This window comes from Phycodurus eques, chromosome 14 (genome assembly GCF_024500275.1).
Source record: "Phycodurus eques isolate BA_2022a chromosome 14, UOR_Pequ_1.1, whole genome shotgun sequence".
NCBI classification, from domain to species: domain Eukaryota; kingdom Metazoa; phylum Chordata; class Actinopteri; order Syngnathiformes; family Syngnathidae; genus Phycodurus; species Phycodurus eques.
This window is the reverse complement of record NC_084538.1, coordinates 5,118,762-5,138,811: the sequence shown is the minus strand read 5'-3', so window position 1 is coordinate 5,138,811 and position 20,050 is coordinate 5,118,762. Positions and strand designations below refer to the sequence as shown.

Here is a 20,050-nt window from a genome sequence, read left to right as displayed (position 1 = left end):
CTCGGCTGCGTGCGTCCGTGGAAATTTCCATCCTGAACTCCACTGTCTGACGTATCCGTTCCCCGCCCCCCAATCCCAAATAGACCACGCCCACAACGTGATCCCACTTTTTTTTTTTCTCGCCGCGTTTCATTGGCCGACGTGAAGGTGTGTCACGGGCTGACGTTACCGGCCATGGAATTTACAAAGGCGCGCTCAGTGCGTGGAAGTTACGACACTTTTTTTTTTTACGCCTTGTAATAAACGTGAGATCGGGAGAGAAATAGTAAACTCCATCAAGGGAAAAAAATATATAAAATAAATCCGAGACGACCCGCGAGTTTCTATGGCTTCGTAGTCTTATGAATATTAAGTAGCTGCGGTAGGACTCCATAAAACCGGAACTTGTGACGGGACGGGTCACGTTCGGCATCCGAACAAGAGGCAACATCGCGCCGGTCTTTCGTCAGACGCGCGGCGGGGACTCAAGAGAGAAGGAACGAAGGAAGCAAGAAAGGAAGGAAGGAGACACCATGGCTCTCAGGGGACATCTGCTCAGATTTGCCCGCACTCGGGCGCTCGCAGGCGGCCAGCCCAGCCGAGCCCAGTCGGTGGCGGTGCTGGGGGCTCCCTTCTCGCGAGGACAGGTAGATTATTATGATTATTATGATCAATGACGTATTTAGCTGACACCAAAGTAAGAAAACGTCACGTGAATTATTATTCTTTTCAGATAAGAAGAGGCGTGGAACACGGGCCTAAAGTCATCAGGGATGCTGGGCTCATCGAGCGGCTCTCCGGTTTAGGTGAGCACCGGATTTACATAACCAGATTGAACCGTTACCTCATCGGCGTATTTATACACTCGCGGGCGCATGCATTTTACATTCGCACAAGGTCTAGTTCTCTCCTTGCAGTATCATTTTGAGGCTGTCGAATTCGTTTTAATTTCAAATATGCTGCAATGGCGTGGTCTCATTTCCACGTGTGCGCACTACGCATGCTCAGAAACTGCAGACAATGAGTGCCCCCCCCCTTCCTTCCTTCCTCACAGTCTGCAGTACAATGGGACACAGTGTGCTTTTTTTTTTTTCTTCTTTTTGCGAAACTTCTCTATTACCGTAGGTAAAGGTCAAGTCAAGTCACGCCCCCTCGCACCCACACGTCATAAAAGGGGATTTACGGTTTAACAGATTGTGTAGTTTAATTTTGCCTTGTCAAAACAGAACATTTCAGATAGCCGTAATATTCTTTCTATCCAGAGCGAGCATTTCTCTGTAATTACATTTCTCATACACAATTCACATGCAGATATCTGCCATGTGAATTACAGATATGTGTGAGATATCTGTAACTCCAGTTTGTGATATGTACAATTGGATTCTGACTAGTCATAATTCCAGTTCAAGATATCTTTAATTCACCTCAATTCAAGATATCTACATGTCCCATTTCGGAAATCTTAAATCGAGTTTTAATAAGGCAGAATGCCGTTGTGGATATTTGTACACGGAATTAAGACAAGTCAGAATTGGAGTTTACTAAAATTCCATTGTAGAGCTGTAATTCACTATCAGATAGTAAAATCTCTCCACTGACAAACAAGAATGGCAAAAGTGACGTCACTTGCCCGGGTCAAAATGATGTTGCAGATATCTGTAATTCAGTTTTGACTTGGCATCTCTATCTGTCAAAATTGAATGACAAAAAAAAGTGAAAACGACGACGTTGATACACCTACAACGTGAATTCCGAAAAGTCAAACCTACCTTTACATGTTAAGAAGGCTTGCCACACATATTGCGGACTGACAATAAAAGCTACCATACCGTAGGAATGAGTCATCACGGCAGGGGTGGAGATGTTTAATCTCCTTTTTAAAAAAAAAAAAAAAAAAAAAAAAAAAAAAAAAACAAGATAGCCTGGGCAATCTATAATAACAAAGGGTGAACTACCACACCTCAAAATGTCTCGAGAAGTCTAGTGAATAGTAAGTATTGAATGTGTTGCATAGAGTGTGAAAAGGGCAAACCAACAAAATAATAAAATGGCTGTTTATTATTTACGGAAACTAGTTATAGCATCTCAAAGCTTTTTACTACAGAATGACTCAAGTGTGAAAGGGGCGACTGACATAAAACAAGGCAAACAGTATGCTCGTATAGTAATCGTTTTATTATGAGCGGTAATAACTAGTGATCGAACCCCGGGGTGACTTTGATACAAAACAAGGCAAACCCAATGCCACTAAAATATTTTATTATTTGTGATAAGTGATAGAACCTCACACATATCTAGCAAAAAATGACACATTTATGCACACTGTTATTAGTTTGTGAGTTAAATGTTTAAATGACATGGCCTGAAACAAAAGCTTTTCATTTGTCTGGAAAGTGGCTTGCAGTACATCAGAGCGCGACAACATACAGCACATGTTAGCGTGGTTGCTATAATTACCCTCAAAACGGAATGTGGCGGCCCGAAGGCCATCGGAAAACCTGGCTGTCGCTAAAAGACTGCACGTGCGCGCGGGCACGTGCTTGCAACTTATTTTTCACTGCTGTGAACTTTGGGCTCATCATCGTAAAGAAGCAACCTGGATTGTTACTGGCATTATGATATAATATAGGCGTAGTATTTAGAAAATTGTCAGTATGTAGTGAATGGTACACTGAGAACATTTCAAATAAGAATGCCTCAAAATAGTCTTTTTGTTTTTTTTACTTGTTTGCTTTGTATTTTTATTGGTGGTGCAGAATTGTTTTCAAATATTGAATAAAACCATTTTTAGAGGCGGGAAGGGGTATGAATTTGAATTTCCGTAATGTTGTATTTATTTCGATATAGGTCTCTAAAAAATATTTTATTTTCTCATTCAAATTATAATGAATGAATGCATGCATACCAGACCTGACACGAAAGGTTTTATTTTGTTTTGTGTTGCTGGTGTGGAATTCTTCTCATATTGAATAATGGATTTTAAAAAGTGTGTTTCTTTTACTGAGTGTACAGTGTTTTTATTTTGTTGATGTATCATATTTAATAATGTGAGTTTGGGTAAAATATTTTTTAAATGTATTTCCATCGAATGGTTTTAAAAATATTTTGTAAAAAAATAAAAGGTAAGAGACATCAACTGGGGGCGTAGGGCGTTTTTTTCCCCCATTCGTGTTTTGATATGGTTGTGTTGAATTTTCATAATGTTCCAAAAAAAATGGGGAAAATTGAAAAATAAAGTTATTATTATTTGTAATTTAATTGATTATTACTGTACGAGGCAGAGGTTACCGGGGATCATCGTTTGTTTTGTTGGTGTGAATTGTCCTTCAGTGTCTATTCCTGTCGTGCATACTAAAGGTAACGGGCCACACTGTTACCCTCAGATCAGCTTAGTCAGACTACTCTGCCATCTGGTCTCGTATCGCCTGTATGAATTCCCGATATTACCTCGCCGTACATCGGGTGGGAGAATACGCCGCTTTGACATCCACCGCAAACGGCCTTGACTGAAACCCAAGCTCGAGAGTTGAGAGGGTGGGTGGCACAAAATGACTCATCAGACCGGAAGCTACGCATGTGCACGTCGAGTCAGCGGCTGTTCAAGATGACTGAAAAGGTCCGCAAGTATAAATTTTAATCTAGCACCACCCATCTGTCATGTGGTTCAAATTTGGTTGCAATCAGAATGTCTACAACATTTTGGTCGCTGGCTGCTTCTTAGTTTTAACCAAAATGGCAGGGCTTTTGTTTTTTAGACATTTTTGTGGGTGTGCAAATGCAATACCCTGCATATAATAGACATATAATAGACCGAAACTGCTAACCAAATGTAATAATTCACCAGGATGAACACACCAACATTCGGTGGGTACGGCAAAGCCCTCAAAATGAAATGGAGCATAAGGGTGACATCATGCTTAATAGTTTATGAAAATAACGCTTTTTCATCCTTATCCCCCATAAAAGTGGGAATTCACTGTTTATTAGGCTGTTAGGTCAGGTGTACCTGACGAATCCCCGTGCTTCTGTGTCTGTCCTTTGATAAGGAGGAAGGTTACTTAATTGACGTCTGTTTTCCGTGCTTTCAGATTACGCCGTGCACGACTTTGGTGACCTCAGTTTCCACCACCCGGAGATGGACGAACCCTACATGAACGTGAAGTTCCCTCGCACAGTGGGCGCTGCCACGAAGAAGCTGTCAGGCGCTGTGAGCAGAGCGGTGGGCGCCGGCCACACCCTGGTCATGCTGGGCGGGGACCACAGGTAACTGAGCAAAAACCATTTCAGTGTCTCCCTGCTACTCCCTGTTCATAAGACCGCAATTTGTTTCTCATACAAAGCCTTGGTATTGGATCAGTGGCAGGCCACGCCCAACAGTGTCCTGACCTGTGTGTCATCTGGATTGACGCTCACGCCGACGTGAACACGCCCTTGACATCGCCGTCGGGGAACCTCCACGGCCAGCCGGTGTCGTTCATGCTCAAAGAGCTGCAAGACAAGGTGAGAAAGTCAAGTTCACAAACTAGAAGGCGACCGACCGTTCCACGTGAAACTCACCTGTTTCTGCCCGTCCAACACAGATGCCAGACCTCCCGGGGTTCTCTTGGGTGAAGCCGTTCCTCAGTTGCAGGGACCTGGTGTATATCGGACTTAGGGATGTGGACCCTGGCGAGTAGTGAGTATTAAGAACAAAACCTAACAGCTTGAACATTGAACCCAATGGTGGGAAGCAACAAAGTACAAATACTATACTTTATTTTTCAGGCTTGTTTAAGAGAATGGCTACAAGAATGATTTGTGGCGATGTGTTTTGTGCCAGCCTACAAATAAAAGGAGGGTGCATTTTTTCAGACAAATTTGTACGTTACTTCCTTCACACCATTAGCAAAGCTATGGAAACGCATTTAACGATGTCAAGGACGAGCTAACGCTAGCTAGCTTTTAAACAATACGCGACGCAATGACGTATGATTTTTCTTTTTCTCAGTACGAGCACTTTAGAGGTCAACTCATTTGTGTGACATTTTTCCCCCCCATTGTGTCAAGATATCAAAAGGGGTATTGCATATAACTAATTGAATTAATTTGTACATTCCAGTGTGTGTTGAATCAGGTCTAACTTTACTTTAGTATATACAGTGAGTACTTTGTGGTTTACAACATTTTGTGTGCTCCACAGCCACATCTTGAAGAACTTGGGCATCCAATACTTCACCATGAGGGATATCGACAGACTCGGCATCCAGAGGGTCACCGAAGTCGCTCTGGACCACGTGCTGGCAAGGTAACGCTCGACATCCACTGGATTGTCTTGAAATAATCCAACCAATTTGTTTGTTTAAAACCCCTTTCACCTTCTCCAACAGAAAACAAAGACCCATTCACTTGAGCTTTGACATCGACGCGTTCGACCCGTCTCTGGCTCCCGCGACGGGAACGCCGGTGAATGGAGGGTTGACCTACAGGGAGGGCATCTACATCACAGAGGAAGTTCACAATACAGGTACACACATACACTGATCAACACCCCTCACCTGTGATCAATAACTGGGTCGTGCAGTCATGGACAAGGTCAGGATACAAGCGTGCCTGAACTCTCCGCTTCAGAGTCTCAGACTCGGAGATACTCAAGAGTAGCCTGCACCAGTTGAGGCATCTCGGGTTTCTACTCCAGATGCTGCCCGGACATATCCCTGGTTGAGGTGTAAAATTATCATTTCCAGCCAGGAGGCGTTGAAATTAGCCTAGGATATGCTGGAGGACTCGAGAGTGTCTGGCTTCACTCTTAGTTTAGTCATCCAGGAAGAACTCTAGAGTAGCCAGGATCATCTGAAGTGGCTCTGGTTATCTATTCCAGATGCCTCGGATATGTTGGAGGACTACGTTTAATAGCTAGTGTGCGAATGTAGTGGTCCTCCCATCCCTAGTAGAACTAGAAGTTGTGGTCCCCCATTCTAGTAGAACTTGAAGTGGTGGTCTGGGACTAGTAAATCTGCTTCCCTCATGAATCAGACTCACATTACCTGAAAAGAACGGATGGACCTCCAGGATACAAGGGTCATCCAGGACCAGCTGAGGTGGCTCGGGGATCAATTTCAGAGGCCTCCCTGGTCAGGTATAACAGTCATCCAGGACATACTGGAGGACTTCCTCAAAACTAGCGTCAGAATGTAGTGCTTCTCCAATGACTCAGACCCCTTTAAAATAATGGGCGGTGATCAGTAGACGGTTTGAACACTTTGCACTTGGGCGGTGGGGGCATTCTGCCATCCAACCCACATAACTTGTCGATGTGCAGGTCTGCTGTCGGTCATGGACCTGGTGGAAGTGAACCCCATGGTGGGGGTGTCCCGGGCGGCCGTGGAGGCCACCGCCTCACTGGCCGTGGACGTCATCGTGTCGTCCCTAGGGCAGACGAGAGAAGGCGCCCACGGGGTCATTGATGAGATCCCCTCGGCGAAAGAAGACGACACAGAGCAGCTTTGCCTCTGAGAGCTCAGAGCGAAAAGCCACGGACTTCTTGCGCCACCCTCGAGCATTCCAAAGTGTTGCATCCAAGAGTGCAAAAAAAAAAAAAAAAAAAAAAAAAAACAAACAAACAAAACAAAAAAAACAATCGAAGTAGCTAGGGTATTATAGTTTTTTTTGGTTCGCTCTCTTCATTGTGTTGTATTTCACTGTGGAAAGTATTTGTATGTCTTTGTCTCGTAAGGTTTGCCATGTAAAGCCTAGACATTAATTTAGACAGCACACTAACTTATTTTGGTATTTTATGTAAGAATGCATGGATGCCTGCTATTTATTTACAAGCAAATAAACCTGCCTCAAAGGTGTGATTAAACATAAACTGACAGTGTTTTTGTAGCTTTAGTTAAAAGTAGAACTCATGTTTGCACTTTTGGACCAGCTGTGGTTACTGTATTTTGCTGATGATTTAATTTTGTCATTTACAATGAAACTACTAAATAATACATATGTGTGAGAGTATAACTATGTTAAAAAAACGCTGACTCAAAGGCTTTAAGGTAAAACTTCAGACTGATAGACGGTTACATTCTTGTATTAAAGAGTTTATTTTCTGGTCTTCCATCTAAGTGATTCAGTGCCTGGGTGGGTTCGTCAATCACGTCCAACAGAGACAAAAGTTCTTTTTCCACAAAATTCAATCTTAGAACCACCACTTTTAAATAATCTTAAAATATTCTTCACAGAAAGTGTAAGCATATAATTAAAAGAGTTGGGGTTTTTTTTTTTTTTTTTTTGGGAGTTCCACAAGGCTCTGCCTAGAACCGTTGCTAAATAAATAAATAAATAAATATATATATATATATATATATATATATATAAATAAACAAAAAGAGGAAGCAGTTCCTTGGGATTTTTTTTTTTCTTTTTTAGTTCTGCAGGGTTCATTCATAGAATCATTTTAAAACATACGGTATTCATCAAGAGGAAATGTAATTGTAATAGTTTTTTTTTTTTTTTTTAGGTTTCGCAAGGTTCACTAAAGCTTTTAAAAAATATATTTGGTCCGTATTTTTAAAGAGTTTAATCCAAGAACCACCACCTTTTAAAATGTCAAAATAATCAAAAAAATGAGGAAGCAGGTAATTAAAATGTTTTTGAACTTTGAGGAACTCTTCAATCTACAACCTTTTTCCAATCTGTAGATATTCATCAAAAAGGAGAAAGCAGGAACTAGATTTTTTGTCTTCATCAAGGAGTTACACAAGGTAGGCTACAATCTTCAAACCAATATTTCTTTATTTTTTTAAATCTTTTGATATTTACCAACAAAAGAGGAAGCGGATACTTTGAATAGAGCTTTTTTTTTTTTTTTTTTAATAGGAGTACTTGCAAGTTTCAATGTTAGAACCACCACTTTTTAAAATTTTGCATATGCATCAACGAAAGAGGATGAAATAAATTGAAGAATCATTCTTGTTATTTCTGGAAAAATTAACATTCACAATCGTCGCATCGATTGATTGAACTATACCACGTAAGGAAAAAGTCTTACTTGCCATGACTCAAGAAGGCTTTAAACAAATGGAAGTGGGCTTTTTTCACCCCTTTCCCACCTAGCTGGCGCCACTGCTGGTTGGGTACAAGTGTTGGGGCCAGACCTCAACTAGGCTACGCAAACAGCAGAATATAGCCAAAGCAGCGCTAAATCCATGCGTCATCGTACTTCACTGACTGCTTGTCATAAAATTGAGAAGACCTTGTTTTGGACCAACAACAAGTTGTTACTAGTCTGACACCATTTTGGTAGCTAGTGACACAAGCTTGTTTGTTTGTCATGAGCCTGATGGAAGAAGTCAGCAAAACATGTCAGCCAATGATTTGGTAGCTTGTGACACAAGCTACCGAAATCAGCACTAATTATGGCTCTAGCGCTGCAACGTCACTGGCAACAGTGCAGTTTGAAAGGGGTAACTGGAGAGACTGTTGCAATGGGAGGGGGGGGGTTGCCCTTGAGGAATGTGAGATACAGTTAGTGTAGAAATGTGAAAGCCAATTTTCTATACACTGACAAGAAAGTAATAAACAATAGTTAACCTGAGCAATGTAAAATGAAAATTGAAAAACAGTGAATGACGACAGACAGTGTGCCATCTCTTCCTATATTGACTATTGCTAAACGGAGTACCTCAGCTTAACACACTGGCTGCCAAAGGCAATGTTCTGGGTCCAGTAGCGCCTTCACTGCACCTCCTCTCTGGTCCGCAGATGTAACAAAACTTCCTTCCACAGGGATTTCTCTGTATTAACAGTCTGGTCATTAGTGCCCATTTTCTTCTGTGATTCTTGTGGAGAGGAATCCTTATCTAAGGCTGGACCTTCAGTAAGACTTAAAACAAGGACGACCTCTTGGACCCGAAAGCAGGTCCGGACTTTGTTTTTTTTCTTCACCCTCATCGCCGAAAGAACTTGAGGTAAACTACAGCTCCGAGAATGGCCAATTCCATGAGAATGATGACAGCCAGCAGCAGCTTGTTTGTCATGAGCCTGATGGAAGAAGTCAGCAAAACATGTCAGCCAATGATTGTCACTACAACATGTAGTGGAATGTCAAAAAACAAGCCCACAATCCGGAACAGGTCTAAATTGCTGTCTTTATTATGCAGTGATTAACTTTTGTTTTACTTTTACGGTTGTCAATAAAAGTTCAGAATTTCTAGGCGCAGTCGAGGCATAGAGGGGGTCCGCTGTGGTGGCCTCAGTATTGCATCTCTGCTTTTTGCAGATGATGTGGTTCTGTTCGCTTCATCAGGCCATGATCTCCAAGTCTCACTGGAGCGGTTCGCAGCAGACTGTGAAGCGGCTGGGATGAGAATCAGCACCTCCAAATCTGAGGCCGTGGTCCTCGGTCGGAAAAGGGTGGCGTGCCCTCTCAGGGTCGGGGATGAGATCCTGCCCCAAGTGGAGGAGTTCAAGTATATTGGGGTCTTGTTCACGAGTGAGGGAAGAATGGAACGGGAGATCAACAGGCGGATCGGTGCGGCGTCTGCAGTGATGCGGACTTTGTATCGATCCGTTGTGGTAAAGGAGGGGCTAAGCCAAAAGGCGAAGCTCTCGAGTTACCACTCGATCTACGTTCCTACCCTCACCTATGGTCACGAGCTGTGAGTCGTGAAAGAACAAGATCCCGGACAGAAGTGGCCGAAATGAGTTTCCTCCGCAGGGTGTCGGGGCTATCCCTTAGAGATAGGGCGAGAAGCTCAGTCATCCGGGAGGATCTCTGAGTAGAGCCGCTGCTCCTCCACATCGAGAGGAGCCAGATGAGGTGGCTGGGGCATCTGATTCGGATGCCTCCCTGACGCCTCCCCGGTGAGGTGTTCCGGGCACGTCCCGGGGACGACCCAGGACGCACCGGAGATTGGTTTGCCAGATATAGTCAGTAAATATTCTTCAAAAAAGAGGCTTCGAGCTGTTTGTTGCCACTCTTGCAACAAACTATCAACACATGGGCTAACAATTCGCATCAACCGTCACTTTGGGGTACTACCTGTACTATCAATTGCCTTAACTGGTGAAAAACAAAAAGGTACTGCGCAGTAATCAGCAAGATAGCGGGACCGCGAAGCGTGAACCACGATATAGCGGGGGTTTAGTGTATATGCAGGCTTTTAAGGAAGCCAAATCTTTTTTTGTGTGTTTTTTTTTTTTTTAAAATGACAATTTAAGACCTTACATTACAATTCTATGTCCATTACTGCCTATGAGGAAGGTTTGACTAAGAATAAAAGAATCAAAACGAGCTGTTCCGAAAGAGATTGTTTTCGACTTGGAAGGTTCCACTGTTAGACAAAATCAACTCTGACCTCACACTTACCGACGAGACATAGAACGAAGGATTTTCCGCGTGCGACTGAGGTTCTCTCCCGTATTCACAAGCTACAAACAGAAAAAAAATAAAATACAATTTTGGGTGAGGGAGAGGAAGTGGAACTGCCTTGGGCTCTCGGATCACTCACTCTGTCCCTGGTCCGGTCCAGCTGCTCCCGCTGCTCGCCGAGCTCCTCGATGATGTCCGTGCCGATGTGCTCCGTCTCGGCCGCGAGGCGCTGACTGCGGTCGATGCTCTCGCTGGCGTTGTGCAACGACTCGGTGCCCTGCAGGAGCAAGGCCCGCTGCGACTGCAAGCGTGTCTGGACAAAGGGGGACGACTAACCGGGTGGAAGCCATTTTGACCGTGAGTCACACACTCAAGCAGGCCGACGATCGGGCCACATTTGAGCAATTTCCTTCCGTTCTTTTTCTTAAATTTGCATCTTTTTATGATCCTCTCCATTTAAAGAGCTTTAGCACCCTCTTGTGGCATTTCTACTCAATTACAAAACCCTTCACGCAGTGCATCAATTTCTCAGTCCCTATCATACGCGAATAATGGGAGTTCACTGTATATGGTTTTCACAGTTGTTATGGCTCTCTGAGGGAAAAAAACGAAAACGTCCAAAAAAAGAAAATGAATTTGACACCCCTTAGTCGACTGTTTATCACAAGTATTGTGAAGGTCCATCAAGCTAAACGTGCGAAACTCTCCACATTCTCTTGAAACTCACGCTTTGTTGGTTTTGCGATGAATAGATGCCGCCTTGACTGCCGTCCGACAGCGGCGGGGCCGAGGTCTTGGCGTCCCGCTGCAGCTTGGCGAGGTCACGGTGGTACAGATGCAGCTTGGTCCTCATGGGATTCCGGTAGGAGGGGGGCGCGTCGCGCAACTCCACTTCCATTCCCTGCAGCTAAGGGGAAACAAGGACACGGTATTGTTATTTTTTGCATGCCAAAGGAATACAAAGGCTGTAAAAGGGCTATAACGATAAGCGTAGATAGCATTCCTGTGGTGTTTTGATGAAAGATTACAAGCCATGACACTTCACTTCCTTTACATTGTGAATTGAGCGTCTACTTAGTGCAGTTACACCGCTTTTCTAATGGACACTTACTTTTAGAGATGAGTATCTGGAACAGGGTTGCGCCAAAAACGGTAAAATATATATAACAAATGAAATATCTCGCAACAAATGTGGCATTGATAGCTGAACTGAACGAATGAAATTGTATCATGTTCATCGCCTGTTTTTCTTGAAAACATGATAAATTAACGGTCAATTTTTCGAAAATGTTTGTGCCTAAACTGTCCTCCAATTTCTGGAATGACTCATTGTATCTCTGCGGTTTGCAGTGGAGTGAGTGTACAGTCAGGCTGCAGTTAGCCACTATTTTTGAAATCCATTATTCCATCGATTAATCGGCTAAATATGTAGTTAGCGCAAAAGTTTGTGAACTCTTTTCCTCTCAATTACTGTTTATTAGCCGATAGTTGTTTATTTGGTATTGTTTAATGATTAAACACCACCAAATAAAAAAAAAAACAATCAGGCAATAAATATCACATGAGGAAAAAATGTTGGCGAGTACAATATCACTCCGATGTTTTGATTAAACACAAAGTCTCCTTTCATGGAGGACTACAGAATTCTGAGAACACACGGTTTCTAATATTGTGGCCCTCTCGTGCAGCGAGACAAGAGTTTTTCGAGTTGTGCAGCTCTTTTACTGCATCTTATTAGCCGGTGCAGGTGATCCTAACAAGGCGGCTTGCATGCTAACGTTTCCAAAACAGCCAGGGTAGCTCACAATTTCTTCCGCCTCCACTTTCCTCTCTTCGAAGGCCCTCAGCAAGCTCTTCTTCTCCTCTACGGGGTTAACAAAATACAAAGCACGTCATTATTTCAAATACGTTGTTGAACTAGAGAACTGTTGTTTTTTTTGTACCGCCATTGCTCCTCAGCAGCCTCTGCGGCATTAGCTTCAGCTCTTCGTATAGGGACCTGTAGATTTCGTGCAACTTCTCAAATTCCTCCGACGACATTGTAGTTGTCCCAGAATACACGTTCGCTCCTTTTGGGGGTTTATTACAGGGCACCGCGGAGCCAAATAAATAAGTTACAGCGTTGAGTCAAGCAGTGAGCAAGACAATTCTTTCCGCATGATGGTCCTCGTGATCGAAAGGCAAAAAAAAACCAAAAAAACTCCAGTTTAAAAATCAAACAGAGTGGCTTGAAATGCTTTTTTAAATCATCAAATAAAACTTGTAAAATGGTACATTCTGTATATATATATGGTTTGGTAAGTTCAATGTTAAAAATGTATGTTCTACTTTTACCCAGCGTCAAAATGAAGGAGCTAATAATTATTATATATAGGCGGTTTTTTGAACACCTACTACTGTTGTCTTCTGGGTAATGTAGTACTGAGTAATGAATTCGCGTTTTTCAAGTATTTCTTATCACGTTAAATCGTAAATCGTAACCATGAACGATACATGAAATGCGTGTTTTTTGTTTTGTTTTTTTACACGTTCAACTTTATTGCCATATTTAAAATACAACGTGACTTACCTTGTTATGTCTGCTCATATTTTGCCCACAATGACGAATATATCAACAAAGACAAAAGTCGATTTTTTGGTGAAATATTAGAATAAAGTCGTAATTTTTCAAAAGACAATTATGACTTTGACCTCCTACATTACCGACTTCGTTAGCGTCATTTTACAACTTTCAGTGTAGTCTAATATTTTATGTTATAAATTATGAATTTTATTTTTCAATTTAAATTTCATTTGAATTTAAAATTTACATGTTTTTATTTTTTTACATTTTCAGCATGTTAATACTGTAATACTTTTTTTTATTTTACTTTTCTTGTAATTTACCTTTTTTGTTTACATTATCTATGTGACTAATAGAACAGTGGATATCGGAAAAGGACAAATCACCCAAGTAGTTTGAATACAATGATATTAAATATGGAATAATAATACATAAAAATCGTAGAATTAATAACACGCTTATTAAACAATTTATCCATAGATGTGGATTCATGAAATGTCACCTACTGTTTTTAGTTTATATAAATGAAAGAACTTTTAAAAAACAAAACATTGAAATGGGTTAAAACCAACAAGCCTTAATTGACTGTATATAATATATGCATATTTTTTGTTTCCTGAATAGACCTGACTTTTTAGTTTTTATTTCATTGTTAAATGTACTGTTCTGGACATAATTTTCTGTACGTGTTCAGTTTTTGTGAATCTTGATATTTCTTGATATATTGAAATTTGACCAGTAAGGTCGGGGGTTGCGGGAGAGCGGTTAGCGGCGCTAAGTACTACAAATACCATGATTCTGTTCGTCGGTGGTAGCTGTAAGAACTACACATCCCGAGGTGCCATTCGCGCCGCATTGCTCGGCTTTTTTTTTTTTTTTAAATCATCAGCTGTTGTGCCATCAAGCGGCAAAGACAGCATCCTTCCGTGCTACAACGATGTTGCTTTTCTTACTCCTCGCCGGAGTCGCCGCGGTGACGTTATTGGTGGTTTTATTTACACCTCACATACGGTAAGAAGCCATCTTTTCCGGCTTTGACACGGACTCTTGTGACAGTACGTATTCCGTCTGGTTGTCGCATATTAGTATTAGCATGACGAAGAATAACGACGTCGTAACAAAACGAAACCGTAATAGAACATTAACGTTGGTGTTTTTGCTCTCATTTCACAAAATATTGGTCCCCAATAGAAAATCAATTCGCTCGAAGACGGGGGTGTACGTTGGCACGGTTTGGGCCAATCAGGAGGCTGCGCGTGGGTGGGCCACCTGCGCCATTGGTCACGAGGTTACCGCGCTCTGTGGCGTGCTCTCACCACCTGACGTGGAACGCGCCATGCGCGTGAATAATTAAGACCATGCACGTTATTGATCACCATATTTTGCCCCCCCCAAAAAAGAAAAAAACGAGGTGGAAATATAGTAATACTAGTAAAAAAAAAAAATATATATATATATATATATATATATATATATATTATATAGTAAAAATAACAACTTCAGTCTCCTAAGTTGACTTTTTTTTCTCCGCAGTTTTACAATTGTTAAAATTGTCAGTGTCGCTAAGTACTTGTTCGTAAAATAAATGAGCAATTTTACAATTAAAAAAAAAAAGTTTTTTGCCTTGCATTTTTTTTCGTATTGCCCCAATATTTTTGTAGAATAAAGATGTCGTTTTACAAGGGACATTTTTCTTTTTTCTTCTGCGATTAAAATGTAATCACTTAAGAAAAAAAATAACTTTGTACTTTTTTTTTTTTTTTTTTTACATTGGCAGCATGGCCCCTAATATTTTACAAGAAAACAACTTACAACTTTGATTCTCATAACCTATAAAATCTCTTACATTTTGACTTTATTTAGCGAATAACTCATATTTTTCATCGTAATTTTAACGTCGGAATTTTCAGTGTGGCCCTAATACTCTTTCATAGGATAAAGTTGTCAATTTTACAAGAAAACAAATATGACTACAGGCCAGAGCCCGGATTTGGAACACCAACCTCAGAACTGTGACGCGGACGTGCTAAATCACTCGTTCACCATGCCACGTTTTTGATCAATAAATAAAAAAAAAAAAATGTAAATGTATGAAACACTATATACTTTCAACTTAGCCAACAAAATATAGCCGCATTTTGCCATAGCATGTGGACAATCTCTCACAAGGGTTAGCCATGCCATATCGATTGTTTTCCACAGAAGATATGCGGCGGGAGGAGTGTGCATGTCGTCGACTCGTCTGGACGGGAAGACGGTCCTCATCACTGGGGCCAACACTGGCATCGGGAAGGAGACCGCCCTGGACCTGGCCACTCGAGGTTACTCTTGGAATGGGGGCATATTCACGAAAATGTACTTTTTCATTGCTTGTATACGCAAAGTTTGGTCTTTTTGTTTGTGTGTGTGTAATTAATTACACAACCGATTTCTGAAAAAGTGTGTCAGCAAGCTGTTTGTAATTTTGCTGGCTTTTGACATCAAAGTGTGGCTAATTTACATCCAGGTACATCTCAATAAATTAGATTGTGCTAGAAAAGTCCATTTATTTAATTATTCATACAGGATATCGATTCATTAAACACTTGGGAAAATACTTTTCAGAGAGCAAATTCCTCCCCAATTTCTGCATTAAAAATCATTTCCATTGTTTCTTGATTGTTTGCCATGTAATATTCGAGTTTGAAGAGCTGGTGAATTTGGGGTTTTCGTTCGCTGTAAGCTATAATCATCAAAATTATACATATATGCTGAACAAATCATGATATCTTTCACTGTGAGTGTGTGGAATGCAACTCTATAAATTTCACTTTTTGAATTGAACTACCTAACTAAATTGAGCTTTTGACACTATTCTAATTTATTGAGATGGACCGGCCCCTACAGTTTACTGATATGCCGCCCCCACCGTCTGGTATGACTTAAAACACGCTGCCAAAACAAGATCAAGAGTTCATCAGAGGATAGAAGTGGAAGGTTTTAGAAATGCCAAGATAATCTCCAGATTTATACCCTATAGAGGACTATGTTTACCTGCTCAAGAGGAGACGTGAAGGGATTAAACCTCCCCAAAACCATCCATCCATCCATTTTCTATACCGTTCTGCCGAGACTGAAGATGTTTTCTACTATTTTGACGCGTCAGGAGCTCGGGTGGTGATGGCGTGCCGGAACGTGGACAAAGGCGAGGAGGCGGCGGCCAGCATCCGGGCAGCGTACGCCCAAGCACAGGTGGAGGTTCGGGAGCTGGACTTGGCCGACACGTGCTCCATACGATCCTTCGCGCATCATTTCCTTAGAGGTAAAAGTCTGTCAAATCTCATTTTGTCGTTTCATGGCTGATGTTTGTCTTCTAATGACCGAGCCGCAGAGGTTGAATCGAGGCAGCTGGACTCTTCTCGTGTGTTGAAGACGTTTCACCTTTAATCCAAAAGGCTTCTTCAGTTCTAAATTTCTAAAGTGTGAAGTCTTCTGGTGGTGGTCATAATAGCGTCGTCGTCGTCGCCTGGTGTGGCCGGTGTACGACCACCCTGCATACCAACCGGTCGTTCAACTGTCTGCTTGCAAAACATGTTATCGGAATTAGACACTATGGGCACTCTTTCCGTGGAATGAGAACATTTTGTGGGGAGGTTATTGTACGATAAGCGATGGCGCAAACCTCCTCCTCTGTTTAGAGAGCGCCTTTCTAGTTAGACAGCTAGTTTTCTAGTTAGATGGCTTCTTTCACACCTCTTTCAAATCTTTTGCATTAAAGGTTAAACATCTTAAACAAACAAAAAGAGTCCAGTTGCTTTGATTCATCCTTTGTGGATTACCAGGACCTGGATGTTCTACAGAGACTTCTATGAATGTTTTTTTCTATAAGTGATGTTTGTCATTATTCTTCAGACTTCACCCATCTTCACGTCCTGATCAACAATGCGGGAGTGATGATGTGCCCCTACACCAAAACTAACGACGGCTTCGAGGTGCACATCGGGGTCAATCACTTAGGTAAGACCTGGACTGCAATCACCACCAGATCCTTCTGTCTTATTATTTCCCACCGTTTGAAGGTCACTTCCTGTTGACGTCAATGCTGGCGGACCTGCTGAAGCGCAGCGCTCCGGCGCGCATCGTGGTGGTCTCGTCGCTGGCGCACAACTTCGGCTGGATTCGCTTCCACGACCTGCACAGCCAGGGAAGTTACAACAGCGGACTGGCGTACTGCCAGAGCAAGCTGGCCAACGTGCTCTTTGCTCGAGAGCTGGCGAGGCGCCTCAAAGGTACAAAACGGCTTTTTTTCTTATTATTTTACCTGCCTCCCTAGAGCAGTCATCAACTCAGCAAACGCACACTACCCTCAAGCAGTCGTAGTTTTGGAAATGAAGAAACAAACACCTCCCTCAAATAATCAACTTACAACAAATAAACACCTTCCTCAAATCAACAAAATTGCTCAAACAATCAACTAGTGACAAGCAGGCCTCCCCCAAACGATCATTCCCTTATGCATGTTCCTCAAGCAATCATGAACTTAAGACTAATTAACACCTCCGAGCAATTATCAACTTTATCAACAAACACCCACTCAAATAATCAACTCAAGACGAATAAATGCCTCCCTCAAACAATCATCTTACATGTAAGCGCCTCGCTAAAAATAAGTTAAGAAAAACGCCTCCCCCAAATAATCAACTTTCATGAATAATCAACAACCACAAATTATCAGCAACGGAGGAAACAAATACCTCCCTCGAATATTCAGCAACTCAAGACAAATGTCCCCCTCAAGCGGCATCAACTTGAGACAAATAAACGCCACCCTCAGGCAATCATCCACTCAAGACAAAAGCCTCCCTTAAATAACCATCAGCTTCAGACAAATAACAACAATAGCCTCCCTCAAATAACCATCAAGGTATGACAACCCCTCCTTTTTTACCATCAGGAAAAAAAGGTATGCTTAATTAATTGTCTCAGTTGCTGTCATTCACACACAAACATGAAAAAGTTAACCGAAACATCAGCACTCTGCTGTGTATGAAATAGAAAGCGCATATTGTAAAGAAAAACAGTGCTACTTCAAGAGCCACATACACGTCGAGTAAACGTGGGTGACGTTTACCTGGCAACGATTCTCCCAGGCAGCAACGTGACAGTGAACTCGGTACACCCCGGCACGGTGAACTCGGACCTGACGCGTCACTCCACCCTGATGATGATCTTCTTCAGCGTGTTTTCGGTCTTCCTGAAGACGCCCCGCGAGGGCGCCCAGACCACCGTCTACTGCGCCGTGGCTGAGGAGCTGCACTCCATCTCGGGGAAACACTTCAGGTACAACTCAAGCTCCCTCATTTTTCATAGGGGACAAAAAATATACGCCTGTGAGTATTATTAGTTATATGATCTGTCTAAAATGTGTTGCTCTACCGTTTGTGTACAAATATCCGTTGCTTAAATATCTATGCTAGCTGCTAGCACGTTAAATAGCGTCTTACAGTACATATTTAAATTATATATATTGCCATTCTAAAAATATTTACAAAATAATATTAAATTAGAATAGTTTGGACCATCTTTAATTAAAAGAATTGCATTTTTCTAAAATTTCTTTTAATACAATTACATAATTTTAAAATAAATGAATGCCTTTTTTTAATGCAAAAATATACAATTTTAATGACAAAACAAATAGTTAAATAAAATAATTACCCGTGTGTGCGTGTATGTCTATATATATATATATATATATATATAACAAAATTGTAATTATAAAAAAAATTACAAAAATATTGTAATACAAAATAAAAACGCCTTGTTTTTATACATATTAACGAAATTCTACTATTGTAATTATAGAACAATTAAACTAAAACAATTACAAACACTAAATTCAAATAATTGTGGATTTTTTACATTTCTAAACAAATTTATTCTAAACTTTAAAATGAATGAATTTAAATAAAAATGACTGCTATACAATTTCTAAAAAAAAGTTAAATATTTTGTAATTTTAATTTAACACGTAAACGTACAGAGAGAAAAATCTAAATGATGACTTACTGAAAAGAATAATGATTAAAAATACATTTTTGAAAAAGTACAAATGCAGTTTTTTTGTTTTGCGTTGCAGCGACTGCACCCCCGCCTTTGTGGCCCCCCAGGGGAGGAGTGACGAAGCCGCCCGGCGTCTGTGGGACACCAGCTGCGAGCTCCTCGGCATCCAGTGGGACTAATTGAAGACTTTTATCCATCATATCATTGATATAGTGCAGAATTTTTCAAGCAAAAAAAAAAAAAAAAAAAAAAAAAAAAAACACCACCACCACATTTTAGTGAGACAATGTGAAGGCAGGGCAGCCGGATGTATTGCCAAACTGTGAGCGGTCCAAGCAGGGTAAAACGACCAGCACCTTTTAGCCAATTTATCTGATATTTCGTCTTGTTTTTAAGCGCATTCGCAGCTAAATCTGCTTCACGTGTGTGCCAAAATCTCACAGGGCTTTTGTCCTGAAGGTGGATCCAAACAATTAGTAAGCTAAGTGTTACTTAATGATAATGACAGAAAACAATACATAGAGTAGGCGTTGGACAAAATATCTTCCTTGTGTGCTTTCACGCTAGGATGCCAAGAGTTTACGTGTGCTTTTATACCAGCGAGGTTCGTTTGCCTTTTTAACCACAACTAACGTTCACGTGCAGAGTTGAATGTTTACATTTCATGTAAATAAACTGTTAGCATTTGGACCCGGTCACTCATTTTTAAACATGTTTTAGTGATATTAAAAAAAGGAGACCAATGATAAATCATTTCAAAACATTTTCCAACATTAATGTGACCTATAACAAGTACAACTCAGTTGGAAACATTTTAAATTAAAGAACTGAGATAATGTGGTGTAAAAACCATCATTGACGCCCACTATAATTGCATTGGAAAAAAAAAAAAAAAGGGATTTACATTTTTTTTTTAAAACCCCCCAAATTCTGTTTTCCATGAAAAGTGGGGGTTGCTCCCCCCGAAAATAGAAAAAAAAATGCTTTTTGAAAACAAAACCTGTGAATAGTGCCAAATCCATTTTTTTTTAATGAAATTAAAACAGCCATAATTAATTCTGGAAGCGTAAATAAATGCTTCCCCTAAATATGACCTTTAGTGTGAATGAGACCATTTACCGCAA

At 41.1% G+C, this 20,050-nt stretch overlaps 3 protein-coding genes across 6 annotated transcripts; 2 read left to right on the top strand and 1 right to left on the bottom strand.

Annotated features, from left to right (window-relative positions):
- Nucleotides 1-206: 206 nt before the first annotated feature.
- Nucleotides 207-7,068, top strand: arg2 (arginase 2). The gene is made up of 8 exons (XM_061696303.1): nucleotides 207-626; nucleotides 713-785; nucleotides 4,068-4,242; nucleotides 4,320-4,479; nucleotides 4,560-4,654; nucleotides 5,159-5,263; nucleotides 5,346-5,482; nucleotides 6,278-7,068. The coding sequence occupies exons 1-8, from the start codon at nucleotides 513-515 to the stop codon at nucleotides 6,469-6,471; spliced, it is 1,053 nt and encodes a 350-aa protein (XP_061552287.1). The 5' UTR covers nucleotides 207-512; the 3' UTR covers nucleotides 6,472-7,068.
- A 289-nt stretch (nucleotides 7,069-7,357) lies between these two features.
- vti1b (vesicle transport through interaction with t-SNAREs 1B) lies at nucleotides 7,358-12,518 on the bottom strand. Of its 3 annotated transcripts, none has more exons than XM_061697298.1 (6): nucleotides 12,265-12,518; nucleotides 12,127-12,185; nucleotides 11,049-11,228; nucleotides 10,461-10,652; nucleotides 10,319-10,380; nucleotides 7,358-8,991 (listed from the first exon to the last, which is right to left on the bottom strand). In XM_061697298.1, the coding sequence occupies exons 1-6, from the start codon at nucleotides 12,359-12,361 to the stop codon at nucleotides 8,898-8,900; spliced, it is 684 nt and encodes a 227-aa protein (XP_061553282.1). In that variant the 5' UTR covers nucleotides 12,362-12,518; the 3' UTR covers nucleotides 7,358-8,897. The 3 variants fall into 3 exon arrangements, with proteins under 3 accessions (XP_061553282.1, XP_061553284.1, XP_061553283.1); XM_061697300.1 differs by having other exon boundaries at nucleotides 7,360-8,991; nucleotides 10,461-10,634; XM_061697299.1 differs by lacking the exon at nucleotides 7,358-8,991 and adding an exon at nucleotides 8,999-9,683.
- A 1,248-nt stretch (nucleotides 12,519-13,766) lies between these two features.
- rdh12 (retinol dehydrogenase 12) lies at nucleotides 13,767-19,963 on the top strand. Of its 2 annotated transcripts, none has more exons than XM_061697297.1 (7): nucleotides 13,767-13,895; nucleotides 15,090-15,205; nucleotides 16,030-16,185; nucleotides 16,776-16,880; nucleotides 16,943-17,152; nucleotides 18,014-18,203; nucleotides 19,003-19,963. In XM_061697297.1, the coding sequence occupies exons 1-7, from the start codon at nucleotides 13,822-13,824 to the stop codon at nucleotides 19,103-19,105; spliced, it is 954 nt and encodes a 317-aa protein (XP_061553281.1). In that variant the 5' UTR covers nucleotides 13,767-13,821; the 3' UTR covers nucleotides 19,106-19,963. The 2 variants fall into 2 exon arrangements, with proteins under 2 accessions (XP_061553281.1, XP_061553280.1); XM_061697296.1 differs by having other exon boundaries at nucleotides 15,087-15,205.
- The last annotated feature ends 87 nt before the right edge of the window (nucleotides 19,964-20,050 follow it).

Coding starts and splice junctions, on each gene's coding strand:
- vti1b (XM_061697298.1), bottom strand. CDS start 12,361: ATGTCGTCGGAGGAATTTGAGAAGTTGCACGAAATCTACAGGTCCCTA. Junction 12,186..12,264: donor GCTGCTGAGGAGCAATGGCG/GTACAAAAAAAA, acceptor TTAACCCCGTAG/AGGAGAAGAAGAGCTTGCTG. Junction 10,381..10,460: donor TGGACCGGACCAGGGACAGA/GTGAGTGATCCG, acceptor TTCTGTTTGTAG/CTTGTGAATACGGGAGAGAA.
- rdh12 (XM_061697296.1), top strand. CDS start 13,822: ATGTTGCTTTTCTTACTCCTCGCCGGAGTCGCCGCGGTGACGTTATTG. Junction 16,186..16,775: donor CGCGCATCATTTCCTTAGAG/GTAAAAGTCTGT, acceptor ATTATTCTTCAG/ACTTCACCCATCTTCACGTC. Junction 18,204..19,002: donor ATCTCGGGGAAACACTTCAG/GTACAACTCAAG, acceptor TTTGCGTTGCAG/CGACTGCACCCCCGCCTTTG.
- arg2 (XM_061696303.1), top strand. CDS start 513: ATGGCTCTCAGGGGACATCTGCTCAGATTTGCCCGCACTCGGGCGCTC. Junction 627..712: donor CTCCCTTCTCGCGAGGACAG/GTAGATTATTAT, acceptor TATTCTTTTCAG/ATAAGAAGAGGCGTGGAACA. Junction 786..4,067: donor CGAGCGGCTCTCCGGTTTAG/GTGAGCACCGGA, acceptor CCGTGCTTTCAG/ATTACGCCGTGCACGACTTT.